This window comes from Mytilus edulis, chromosome 5 (genome assembly GCF_963676685.1).
Source record: "Mytilus edulis chromosome 5, xbMytEdul2.2, whole genome shotgun sequence".
NCBI lineage: Eukaryota > Metazoa > Mollusca > Bivalvia > Mytilida > Mytilidae > Mytilus > Mytilus edulis.
This window is the reverse complement of record NC_092348.1, coordinates 31,985,635-31,998,898: the sequence shown is the minus strand read 5'-3', so window position 1 is coordinate 31,998,898 and position 13,264 is coordinate 31,985,635. Positions and strand designations below refer to the sequence as shown.

Sequence of the window (13,264 nt, the reverse complement as noted above, 5' to 3'; positions counted from 1 at the left end):
TGTTGCGTTTTTAAAGTCATTCCGTATATGTTGTTGAACATACAAATTAAAAAAAGGCACAATGCCAATGTTTGGATTGGATATGATTTTTAATCTCTAGACAACCTCTTGTTCAAATAAAAAAATTAAATAATTTATCAATCAAATTTGAATAAGATTTCCGCTATTATGGCTATATTTTAACAGTAAATATTACATTTTATTTTATCAATTAAAATGTTTATTTTGAAATGCTAAAAGGAACACAGACAATATCAAAATTTAAAAACGCTGGACAGAAATTTATCTTATCAGATGTTGAGTCTTGGATTGGAATGGATAACAGATATCGCTATGGTAAGTTTCTACAATAACTTTTCGTCGAGTGACAATTTAAAAAATTATCTTTGTTGACTACTCCTTAATGTTCCAACGCTTTTATAAATCATTTATTTACCTTATGATTTGCCAAAATTCAAAAAGTGGCAATGTGCGTTTCCGTTTTAATTGATTTTAAAGGTCAAAATTGATCTGTTCTAAAAAGTAGCCTTGATTAATTTAATCATGAGATGAAACTGTAAAAAACTGACATTTACAATCTGAATGGCAGATTCTGTTAAGCTAGATTTAATTCTGTGTAGTGAACGTCCTAGATTCCGAGGATGCCCCTCATTTGAGAATATACTAGAGGTTAATAAGTTCGAGATAAAATAAATAAACAAAAGTAATCACTTATGAAATGAGATTGTCTAATTAGGAATCATCTATTTTTTAATAACAAAATATGACATAAAACATTTATATAAAAACTAGATGTATAGAGACAACACGAATGGCCCAACTCACAATAAAAAGTTTTAACCCATTTTTTGGAGAGAACATTTAAGAGTGAAGGTCGGTATAACTGTCCCTTTTACGACATTTTTATTTTCCAAATCCCATCATTTCATCCCATTATTACTAAAATAAGTGAAGGTGAAACAGGCGTTAACTCAATATGTATTTCATTGTAGTAAACTCATATACTAAATTCAGCTTAATATGTGCAAGCGTTAAGACAAAAAACGTCAAAACTCCACAAAAAAATTGCTCAATGAGTGAATGCGTTTTAAAAACGAAAGTTGAAAAATACAATGGCGGAATGACAGAATAACGGAATGTTGAAACGACAGAAAGACAAAACGATGGAATGACGAAATGACGGAATGACCGATAAGGATAAAACTATATGGCCCCAACAATTTTGTTGCGATGCCATACAACTAAATCTTTATTAATTCTATTTTTTTTTCAATCGTCTTTCACCTTATTTCAATATGATTTTATGTTTTGCCATTAAACATTTACAACGTTTGTAGCAATATAAGTTAGAAAACAATAAACAATAAAACAAATACAAAACAGTATACTAAAAATAATTAAAAAAAAACATAAAAGCATTTACAATATTGCTATCTTCAATATCAATTTTTACAATAAGATCTCTGCCCTGAGTACTTATGACCTTTTTAAAAAGAAGCCAATATTTCTTTCACATATAAAGGAATCATGGGGTTTAATATATAAAATAATGTATTGATCATCAGGGAAATTAATGAAATCTTCATCATTATTATATAAATTTTGTGAGATTTACCTTTTAAGTGTTTTTTTTTTTTTTTTGCCTTTTTTTAAAACTGAAAAACATATCAAAACGATGCGATATTTCCTAACTTCATGATTATATTGTTGATTACAAGGAAAGATAAAACGTCAAATGAAATACTGTTAAAAAGATTTGAGTCAATACTTTATGGAAAACTTTATTCTTTTAAAAGAGGGACGAAAGATACCAAAGGGACAGTCAAACTCATAAATCTAAAACAAACTGACAACGCCATGGCTAAAAATAAAAAAGACAAACAGAAAAACAATAGTACACACGACACAACATAGAAAACTAAAGAATAAACAACACGAACCCCAAAGACTACAATCCATTGTAAAGTAAGAAAGGTTATCAACAATCCATTGTAAAGTAAGAAAGGTTATCAATTATCAGGCCAGTACATGATTATTATATATATAAAACAAAAGAAGATATATTGGCATTTTCATCGTTATTGACATAAGTTTTATGATCTCAATTCGTGTAAAAGTATCCATCTTGAGGTACCAAAAGACAAACTTTTCATGAGTTTACGGATTAAATCAAGAAATTAAGACAATATGGGTACTTCATATAAATGTAGACAACGAATATAACAATTTTAATCATAAATTCGTTTTTGTTTATCTCAAACAATTTATCCTAAGTTAAAACAAAAAAAGTACTCAATTATCAGACCAGCTCAAGAATATTAACAAAAATATTTATTCAAATCGGTATGTTCACAAAAATTAACGTTGATATTAAACAAGATTTGATTCCTTACTTTTAGACATTATTAATGTGTTTACAAGTTCAATGAATCGAACTTTTGATCAGTTTGTGATTTATTCGATTCCAGTCGATACACATTAATAACCTTTGAAAAAACATGTTTATGATCCAATATTGAATATCCAAAAATAGAAAGCTGGTTCTTGCCCATAGCACAGAAGTCTTCAGTCAAATTGAACACAACTTTCGGAATTTTGGCATTCAATGTTCTTAATCATTACATTTGATTTTGCGTTTCATTTATTTTTATACGAGTGCCACTGATGTGTCTATTGTGCACGACACGTACGTCTGGCGTACAAAATCAAACGCCTGTTGTCTCTGATGAGTATTTATCAAGATAATATTTGCTTTTGAAGAGAAGAAAATATCATCTAAACTAAAAGACCAAGAAAAGAGCATTTATTTAATTTGTTAACTAGTTTGGTTCAGAAAGGGTCATTGTTGTCCTCACAATTTAATTCGATATGAGTTCAGTATTAAAAGCCAACATTTTTGTACAAATAATATCACATATGATGTCTTCGTGACCTTACTTTTTAGAAAGGACAATTCAAGATACCTTTGACCTGGATGTTGCGGAAATTGAACAGTACGACTTTTCAACAACTTGGCAAAGTATAATAAACTGAGTATACGCTTTCAAATATATGTCATTATTTTTTTTTACCTTTCATATAACTACGAAGTATTTACATATCAAATTAAAACCCCAAAATGTGAAAATAAGATCAACATAATAGATCTAAGAAGATGTGGTATGAGTGTCAATGGGATAACTCCTCATCCAAGTCACAATTTGAAAAACATTATAGATTTTAAAAGTTATTGCATTTGCAATGTAATCCTTACTTTTTGGTTTGTCGAGTCAACATGACATTTTCCGTGAAAAAAACTTAACACCTGTGATTGCAGAATAAGACCCTCTGAAGATGACACATCAATATATTTTGTTGACTTAACTAGAACGACACAGTGCCAATTATCAGATTCGATATAAAATGTCAAGGCATAAATCTCTAGACAGCCTCATATTCAAATCAGACAATAAATTATGCATAACTACAAGTTTGCAATAAAATTACCGCTATATTTAAAACACATGTTATATTTTATTTTATCAATTTAGTTGACCATCTTCAAACTGAAAAAGAAGAACAGACAATAACTTATTTACAAAACGCTGGATCGAAATTTATCTGGTTAAATATTGAGTCATGGATTGAGATGGACAACACATATCGCTATGGTAAGTAATATTGAAGACACGCTTGTTTTTTTATGTAATTTATTTCTATTCATGGACCAAATACAACAAATACCTACATGTCAGTCTTCACGCAAAGCAGCGTTTGACTTCCAGTCACAAGCACGAATAAAACGGATGAATCTGATTGCGACATGTCACTTTGAAAAACATTTCGAAGTTAGTTAGGTGGAAAAGTATCAAGATCATATTAATCAGAAGATATACTGAAAGACATTCCCCTCTAGGAAAGGAAAGACCTTGATAATTATCAGACAAATACAGTGTGATCTTTCATTTTAATAAAAATAAAACATTAACCATTTTAAGGCCTCTTATAGATTATTAGGTTATCAAAGGTACCAGGATCCCAATTTAATACGCCAGACGAGCGTTTCGTCTACATAAGACTCATAAGTGACGCTCGGATCAAAACAGTTAAAAAGCCAAACAAGTACAAAGTTAAAGAGCATGTTGGACCGAAAATCCCAAAAGTTGTGCCAAATACGGCTAAGGTAATATACTCCTGGATAAGAAAACTCTTAGTTTTTCTAAAAATTCAAGTTTTGAAACAGGAAATTTATAAAATGACCATATAATTGATATTCATGTCAACACCGAAGTGCTGACTACTGGGCTGGTGATACCCTCGGGAACAAAACGTCCACCTGCAGTGGCATCGACCAAGTGGTGTAGATAGTTTTCAAAGGTATCAGGATTCTAATTTTAATATGCCAGACGCGCGTTTTGACTGCATAAGACTCATCGGTGACGCTCGGTTGAGGACCGAACATTCAAAAAGTTGTGGCAAAGATTAAACAAAACCAATTTCTTAACCAACTGAACAACGGTTGTTACAATTCTGGAGCACAAGTGTCGTTAGTTTTGCAGTCTTTTGATTAAAATGTTATTTTGTGCAATTGTTGTCTGATTTTATTAGACCATTGATTTTCTGTATATCAATTTATAGGAATGGCTAGGTTAAAATTTAAAACAGTCTGATGGTATAAATATTTGGTTACAAATAATATACCTTTATTTTAACAGGTTATATCTTTGAAATAAACATTGATAATAGCAAAAATTTCTGAACAGCCTCATCATGCTCATATTCAAATCAGAAAAAAAATTATGATGTAATCCTTAGTTTACAATACAACAAACGCTATATGAAAAACAAATATTACATTTTATTTTTTCAATTAAGTTGTTAACCATCCGGAAAAGGCAAGAGGCACACATGCAACAATTAAAATGCAAAACGCTGGATGGAAATTTATTTTATCAAATGGTAAGTCATCATGGTCAGTGATTAGATGGGACAACGAATCTCGTTATTGTAAGTATTAATAAACAAAAACTGTTGTATTTTGTTTATGTATTTGGTTTGGTCAACTTTAATAGCTTTTAGAAGAAGAACAATGTTAGAAAAGACCCTTCGTAAACGAGACCACCTTTCATATGACTTTTTACATATCAAACTAAAAATATGCAGTATTGCAAAACATGTTGTTTGATGTAGGCCAAAGCTCCGCATTGAAGGTCGTACTTTGATCTATAATGTTTTTCAAATTGTGACTTGGATGAGGAGTTATCCCATTGACACTCATACCACATCTTCTTAGATCTATTATGTTGATCTTATTTTCACATTTTGGGGTTTTAATTTGATATGTAAATACTTCGTAGTTATATGAAAGGTAAAAAAAAATAATGACATATATTTGAAAGCGTATACTCAGTTTATTATACTTTGCCAAGTTGTTGAAAAGTCGTACTGTTCAATTTCCGCAACATCCAGGTCAAAGGTATCTTGAATTGTCCTTTCTAAAAAGTAAGGTCACGAAGACATCATATGTGATATTATTTGTACAAAAATGTTGGCTTTTAATACTGAACTCATATCGAATTAAATTGTGAGGACAACAATGACCCTTTCTGAACCAAACTAGTTAACAAATTAAATAAATGCTCTTTTCTTGGTCTTTTAGTTTAGATGATATTTTCTTCTCTTCAAAAGCAAATATTATCTTGATAAATACTCATCAGAGACAACAGGCGTTTGATTTTGTACGCCAGACGTACGTGTCGTGCACAATAGACACATCAGTGGCACTCGTATAAAAATAAATGAAACGCAAAATCAAATGTAATGATTAAGAACATTGAATGCCAAAATTCCGAAAGTTGTGTTCAATTTGACTGAAGACTTCTGTGCATTGGGCAAGAACCAGCTTTCTATTTTTGGATATTCAATATTGGATCATAAACATGTTTTTTCAAAGGTTATTAATGTGTATCGACTGGAATCGAATAAATCACAAACTGATCAAAAGTTCGATTCATTGAACTTGTAAACACATTAATAATGTCTAAAAGTAAGGAATCAAATCTTGTTTAATATCAACGTTAATTTTTGTGAACATACCGATTTGAATAAATATTTTTGTTAATATTCTTGAGCTGGTCTGATAATTGAGTACTTTTTTTGTTTTAACTTAGGATAAATTGTTTGAGATAAACAAAAACGAATTTATGATTAAAATTGTTATTTTCGTTGTCTACATTTATATGAAGTACCCATATTGTCTTAATTTCTTGATTTAATCCGTAAACTCATGAAAAGTTTGTCTTTTGGTACCTCAAGATGGATACTTTTACACGAATTGAGATCATAAAACTTATGTCAATAACGATGAAAATGCCAATATATCTTCTTTTGTTTTATATATATAATAATCATGTACTGGCCTGATAATTGATAACCTTTCTTACTTTACAATGGATTGTTTGAAATTAAATAGAAGGACTTTAAGTTTAAGATATCAAAACATATTATCCACTTCAACGTGCCAATATTTACCATTTTGATGAAATGTTATATAATATCATTACAATTATGTTCTTTAAGTACCACAGGATGAATAGATTTGCACAATTTGAGGGTCCTATGAGTCAGTCCCATTGGGTGAATAAACTCATAATATATACATACCAGGATTGAATTTTGTATTTACGCAAAACGCGCGTTTTGTCTACAAAAGATTCATCAGTGACGCTCGAATCAAAAAGAGTTAAGAAAGTCAAATAATGTACGAAGATTGAAAGTATTGAGAACCAAAAGTCCTAAAAGTTTGTTAATTTTGATCCTTGGGTAGAAAAGCCTTAGTATTACAAATTACCCTCGGGGAATTAAAACTCAACCAGCACTGGCATCGACCCAGTGGTTGTAAATAAACTCATCTTAGATACCAGGATAAATGAAACTAACACATCTCTTGAATACGCAAAGCAATTATATCATTTAGATAGCAGTATATTGATTTATGATTTCAATAAGACGATTAAAACTGATCATTACCATAAACTCATATTCATAACAATACAACAAATTAAGTCTGCTATATAAAGGGCACATATATATATATATATATATATAAATATATAAAACGATATGAAGGTGTTGTGGGTGTTTTATTAAAAGAAAAACAAGCTAAATCATATAAATTAAATTACTGATTTTTTGTAAGTATTGTTATGATCTAAATTTCAGATGGCCTTAATGAGGAAGATTATCAAATGTTGATGTTTGAGACTAGTTATAAACACCAGTCGAATCAGGTATGTTTTTTATTTAAATGTTCCAATATAAAGTTATTCCTTTGAGATAAATGTGACAAACTATTGTATTATGAATGAAAGTTGTTTCCGATAAGCACTGTACGTTTTAAAGGATAGTTTTTCGGTATTCATAATAAAATTTTAAAGGCTGTTAGTAACTGCTGTTAGTTAACTGAAAATAGAAAGAGTAGCAATGTTGTGGCAATGTTGTTCTACATCTAGAAATTGACAATGAGGGTCGGTTGAAAACAAAACTTTACGACAAAAGAGATGATTTCAGCTTTCCAATTGTGAACTTTCCATTTCTAAGTAGCAACACTCCAGCAGCACATGTTTACGGGTTATGTCTCTCCCAATTGATACGATATACCCGGGTTTGTATTTCCTATCAGGATTTTCTTGATAGAGGGTTGCTGCTCACAAGGTAGCTATTAAACCAAGAGTTCCAAAGTGAAGTTGAAATCATCCCTTCATAAATTTTAAGGACGCCATCACGATTTGGTTTACCGTTATGGAATAACCGTTTCACAAATGATATCAGATGTGTTCGTTACGTCGTAACTACAATCCCCTTCCTTTCATGAATTTGACCTACCGAATTAGACTATTTACCGGATTTGTTATAACATAAGCAACACGACGGGTGCCACATGTAGAGCAGGATCTGCTTACCTTTCCGGAGCACCTGGTATCACCCCTAGTTTTTGGTGGGGTTCTTGTTGCTTAATCTTTAGTTTTTTTGTGTCATGTGTTCTATTGTTTGTCTGTTTGTCTGTTTGTCTTCCTTTATTTTTAGCCAGGCGTTATCCGTTTTTTCTCGATTTATGAGTTTGACTGTCCCTCTGATATCTTTCGTCCCTCTTTTGTAGTCTTTAATCTGAGAAATTTGTGTTGAATGTATTAAAGAGAAAGTAAATTGGTAAATTGTAGCAGAAAGATGTTAAATATAAAGCATTTTGTGTCAAATTCAAGACCAATGACTGGATTGTAGGACAGTGTTAAGGGATAAGAGTTTTAGCATGTATTACTATTTCAAATGTTTGCTACCTGTCTAGTAACATGTATATGCTAGTAATTGTATCATTCTGACAGCAACCGATAATCTTTTAGCAAGGATATTCATCTACTATTAATCCTCTTTTATTTTTACCAGATTTATAAATACCTTTCCTGAACTTAACGGCTAATTTTTCATTACTATAAATGGGTAATGGAATATTTTAAGATGTCTTATATCATAATGTTTATGGGAGTATTTAACAAACAATTATATAATTTATTTTATACGAACACAATGGAAATATGTACAGATAGGTGTAGCAATGATAAGTACACAATTAACATGGCATGCTCCTTCCGAGGAGTCAAGCAAATGTATGATATCTGTGATGGACTATACTTTGGTCGTCTACGTATTTTAGTCTTATGGACAGTTCAAGGATGGTTGTCCCATAAACGATCATACCACATTTTACGATAAATATATTAGACAGTCTCGTTCATTTTTATAAATTTGTTTTCGTTCATTAGATCAGATGAAAGGTCTGTCTTTTACATATTATATAAAACATTTTCAAGGTTTTTGACCAGGTTTGCCTTCTTATTAATATGTATGTTGGACTTAAATCGATGTCAATTATGACGTCATAGTGAAATAAGACAGATTAAACCTATAAAACAAAATGCAGCTATTACTTTTGTTTTACCTATTAGGCGGTTTTCGATTGACTCGGGAATAATACTTAATGGATGGAAAAATCTATAAATCAAATTGTCATTTCTTTATGTACAATTATATTCAATAAAACGTTAAGAACACACTCGTTTATTGAAACCTAATCCTTTCTTACAGAACAAAGATAAATGCAAACTCTTCTTTGTATGGCTTACAGATTTGAATCAAATGCCTACCGCCGAAGCAAAACGGTCATATTCAGCGACAAATATGATGATCAATGCATATCAATCAGTCGGTTAAAAGAATATTCTAAAATGGTGCTAATGAATCTTTTTGATTTTGTCTTCGACCTGTAGCACTTTAAATGAGTCCGATGAACTGCACGTCTCATTAAATAAATTTAAACCTGTAAATGTTTATGAGTATATTATTCTTGCTGTTGAGATTCAATATCGCAATCAGTTTATCTTTAACTTTGCCAAAAGTATGTTCAAAATTTAAAAAAACAGAAAGGACAAACAACAGTAACAAAACATCACATAAAACACGAAAGTTAGCAACACCAACCCTACCAAATACAGAGGTAGAACTACGTTGTTTTGTAAGGATAAGCTGTTCCTTCTCGTCATGTAGCATCAATCGTGTTGGGAAAGCAAGTATGATTCAGTTAATATATCGATTCTGGTAATGTCGCAATGTAGACGACGTGGTGAGATAATTGTGACCACAAGTGACTTATACAAACTATCTGCAACTATGTGTTGCACATATGTTCCATAACGGCCATCGTAACCGTTATGCCATTTGTAAATCTTTTCAAACTTCCTGAAATCGACATAAATAATTAAATGGCCAGTTTAAAAACAGAAATTAGTTTTAAAAGGAATGCAACGAGTTTGATCTATATATTTTTTACTTATATGTTTAAATTGTTGGTACATATAATAAAATCATTTCATCCTGCGTTTCATATTTTATAATCATTAAGTATTCTGTTTTAAAAACAAATGACCATTAACTGTCTACTTATCTTTTTAGATATTAACAGAATCAAATCTGAAATGCCAGCCGTCATGTTATTATTCAGAAGAAACAGACATCTACAACCACGTGATCATATTCCAAGGTAAAATCAGCATATAACTAAATATTAATAAGTCTCGGAGTTTAATAGGATTTCAGTTCTCACTAAAATAGAATACATGAATATTTAGGGTCCATTTAAAGCCCACCGACAGGTGGGTGATTTACTCGCTGTGTTAAAGATCAATTGGTGGCATTCGGCTGTTTAATGCATTTGGTCACGTTGTTATCTGTTTGGCATATTCCCTATTTCCATCTCAATTTTATTTTATGGCTTCTCAATATTACATATGTATAGACATATAATCCACGTCTCCCCGGGCAGAGCTTTCAAGATTATTCTGGTTTAGGGTTCATACGTTTTGTGGTATTATTGAACACGGTAGAAGCCATGTTATATAAATGAACATCTTATGATAAAACCTAACACAATTTTGTTTCTTATGGTTTGACAAAGTTTGCCTTGGCGGGACTGATAACATGCACGACAGCTTTCTGATAAGGAAAGATAACTCTGGATTCTATAACATTATTTTCTTCTCTTCAAAGTATATAACTAAAGAATATTAAAAAAATGTTCAATTCTCTTCGACAACATGTATACAATTTCTTTTATATACTGCAAAATATCGATAAACAATATACTGTACAGTATGGTAATCATAATTTGCAAGTAAACAAGTGTCTTACGTTGCATTTGAAAATAATTAAGACGAAAAATTTACAGTGTAATGAAACAAAGACTACTATATACTTACTGTCATACTATGTATCGGATTTAGCAGGAAAAAAACCAACATGGGATAATCTACAGCTTACAATAAATTGTGTTGGTATTGCATTTACAAATCTTGGAGAAACACTCGTGTCATAATAGCCTAACTAGTTGAATTTCTTTATATTGTAGAACTGAAAATCCAGAGATCAATGGAGTCACCATGTGGTATCGAATCAACAGCCTTACTTGCAACATTTATTTTGGCTGCATTTGCAATCAGGTAATAAAAAAATAGTAGAAGAAACAAATCTCAAACTTTCCGGATTTGTTCAGACATCAAAGACGAAAGATTATTGATAATTTAGAATAGGAGTCAGGGTTTATCGGATAGAAACGATAATGTAAATTTGAAACCATTCGAATTCGCTTTTCCTGCAAAAAACGAAGAGACAAATATACTGCTTCTCCTTTCACATTTTGTCATTGCAGATTTAAAAAAAACGCTCTTGTGCAATTTCATTAAAAAAAATTACAGGATTTGGTACATGTACAATTTTGTTGTAATCTACAAAATAGAGAATGAAAAAGGGCAAATTGTCATTAGCACAACAATCCGACAACAGTGCAGAAAACAGTACAAATACGCCAATAGGTCTTCAAAGCAGTAAGAAAAACACGCAACTAGAGACGAGCTTCAGTTTCACCCTCCCAAATAATGTTTACTAGTTCATTTTATTGCATTATACATGTAAATACTAAATTGAACTTGAAATGAATTGTAAAACATTGGGGAACATACTATGGTACCCACGAGAAAGTTCCATGTAGATTGATGATTAAACTAACTTTGTCTACTCGTCATTTAAAAAAAAAATTGTTAAAATAGTCTAAACAATTGTTAGAATAAAGCTTTTCTCGAAAGTTGTAACCTCTTTAACTGAACTTTCTTTATTCATGAATTATTTGAGCCACACAAATGACGGTGTTTGTATTATGTCAAACTACCAAAAAAAAATCCTATTGTATTCTAATTGGCACGGAATGATTTCATTAACTTTACATTTTGACTACTTCTTATTGAAATGTTTACAGTGTTGTTGTTTTAAATAAAAAAAATCGCTGTCTGTATGATTTGAATGCTAAATGTTTCTTACAGTGAAAGATGGCATTAAAAATATGGCAATAAATACTATCGAACAGGCTCTAAAGGCACTAGTATTCCTCATTCTTAATTGAAAGACCTCTGCAGATCTTCAAACATTGTTTTCTTATAAGATAGAATAAAGCAGACATAAATGTCGACCTTTTGAATGACAGTTTCGATGATTATGTTTAACAAACAATCAGTGTTCTATTTTTTATTTATTTAATAAAAGATAAATTGATAGTAACCCTGTCATACAAAACAACCTACATTTCAGTAAGTTCTTGCACGTAAGATTTCCATGTGAATTAGACATAACGGATACTCCTAAACCGAGAAAGGTCTGCATTATATCTACACATTTTCTTCGACATTGATAAAGATGAGAAACCTCAAACTTGGGTCTATATTAAACGCTACAAATTCAGCTTTTCCATTGTGAATTTCCTGTGTCCTAACAGTTACATAACGTTTGTTCCGTCTTCATAAGAACTAATTTTCGAATATTTTAGTCTGATGTGTCAACAGTTGTCTGAACGTATTGCTTAAAGTCTTGTTACGAAATTCTTTAAAACTGCCAAAATGTTCCCTGTTGAGATCTTCGAACTTAAAAAAAAAGACCATTATGAATTTTTATTATAAAAAAGGTCTTAACCAAATACATTAGCGTTAGCAAGCAAACACTTTTTTTAACAACTTTAAATCTTTAAGGGTATGTATAGGTATATTTTGACTAGAAACTATAAACTATAAACTATCTTCATTCCTTTACGTTGACATTTGTAAGGGAATTACTGCAGTTCGATCATTTATGAATAATTAAATAATGTTTAAAATATCATCGAAATAAACTTTTATGCATTTTCAGAGTTTAGCTCTTATTGCACTTTTGCTTTTATGTTACGTTCTATGTTAACACACAAAATAGTTTCAATTTCTTTATTTTTCTAACAGGATTGTCAGTGAAGAGGAACTCATAAAGGGTTAGTTTAAAATATTGTCACCAAGATTTACGATTTTGAGAAACTGTAATGGATGTGCAAATGTTACATTTGTTGATATTTTAAGCTTATTATTGTGTGCATTTAATGACTTCACAATATAGGACAAGGTGAAATTTGTAATATTTTGGCTGGATTTAAAACAAAACATAAAAAATTAAGCGCAAATTTTAATCCTACGTGAACCTTCTCATTTGGGTACACTACTTTATACATGTAGGCAAAGTTTATCATACAAATATTATTTTTCCTGCCAAAATTTTATTGTTTGGAACCTTTTTACCGGGTAAAATACCAATCCAGCGAATGAATTGGAATAAATATATAAATGGACTGTCACGTTTAAGTTATTCAACATATTTTTTTTAAATC

At 30.7% G+C, this 13,264-nt stretch overlaps 1 protein-coding gene across 1 annotated transcript; it reads left to right on the top strand.

The window, feature by feature from the left end:
- Positions 1-230: 230 nt before the first annotated feature.
- On the top strand, positions 231-12,879 carry LOC139525042 (uncharacterized). Its single transcript, XM_071320219.1, has 7 exons — positions 231-336; positions 3,531-3,650; positions 4,855-4,986; positions 7,201-7,268; positions 9,985-10,072; positions 10,937-11,027; positions 12,846-12,879. Exons 1-7 carry the CDS (start codon positions 231-233, stop codon positions 12,877-12,879), a joined length of 639 nt encoding a protein of 212 aa, XP_071176320.1.
- Positions 12,880-13,264: the final 385 nt, after the last annotated feature.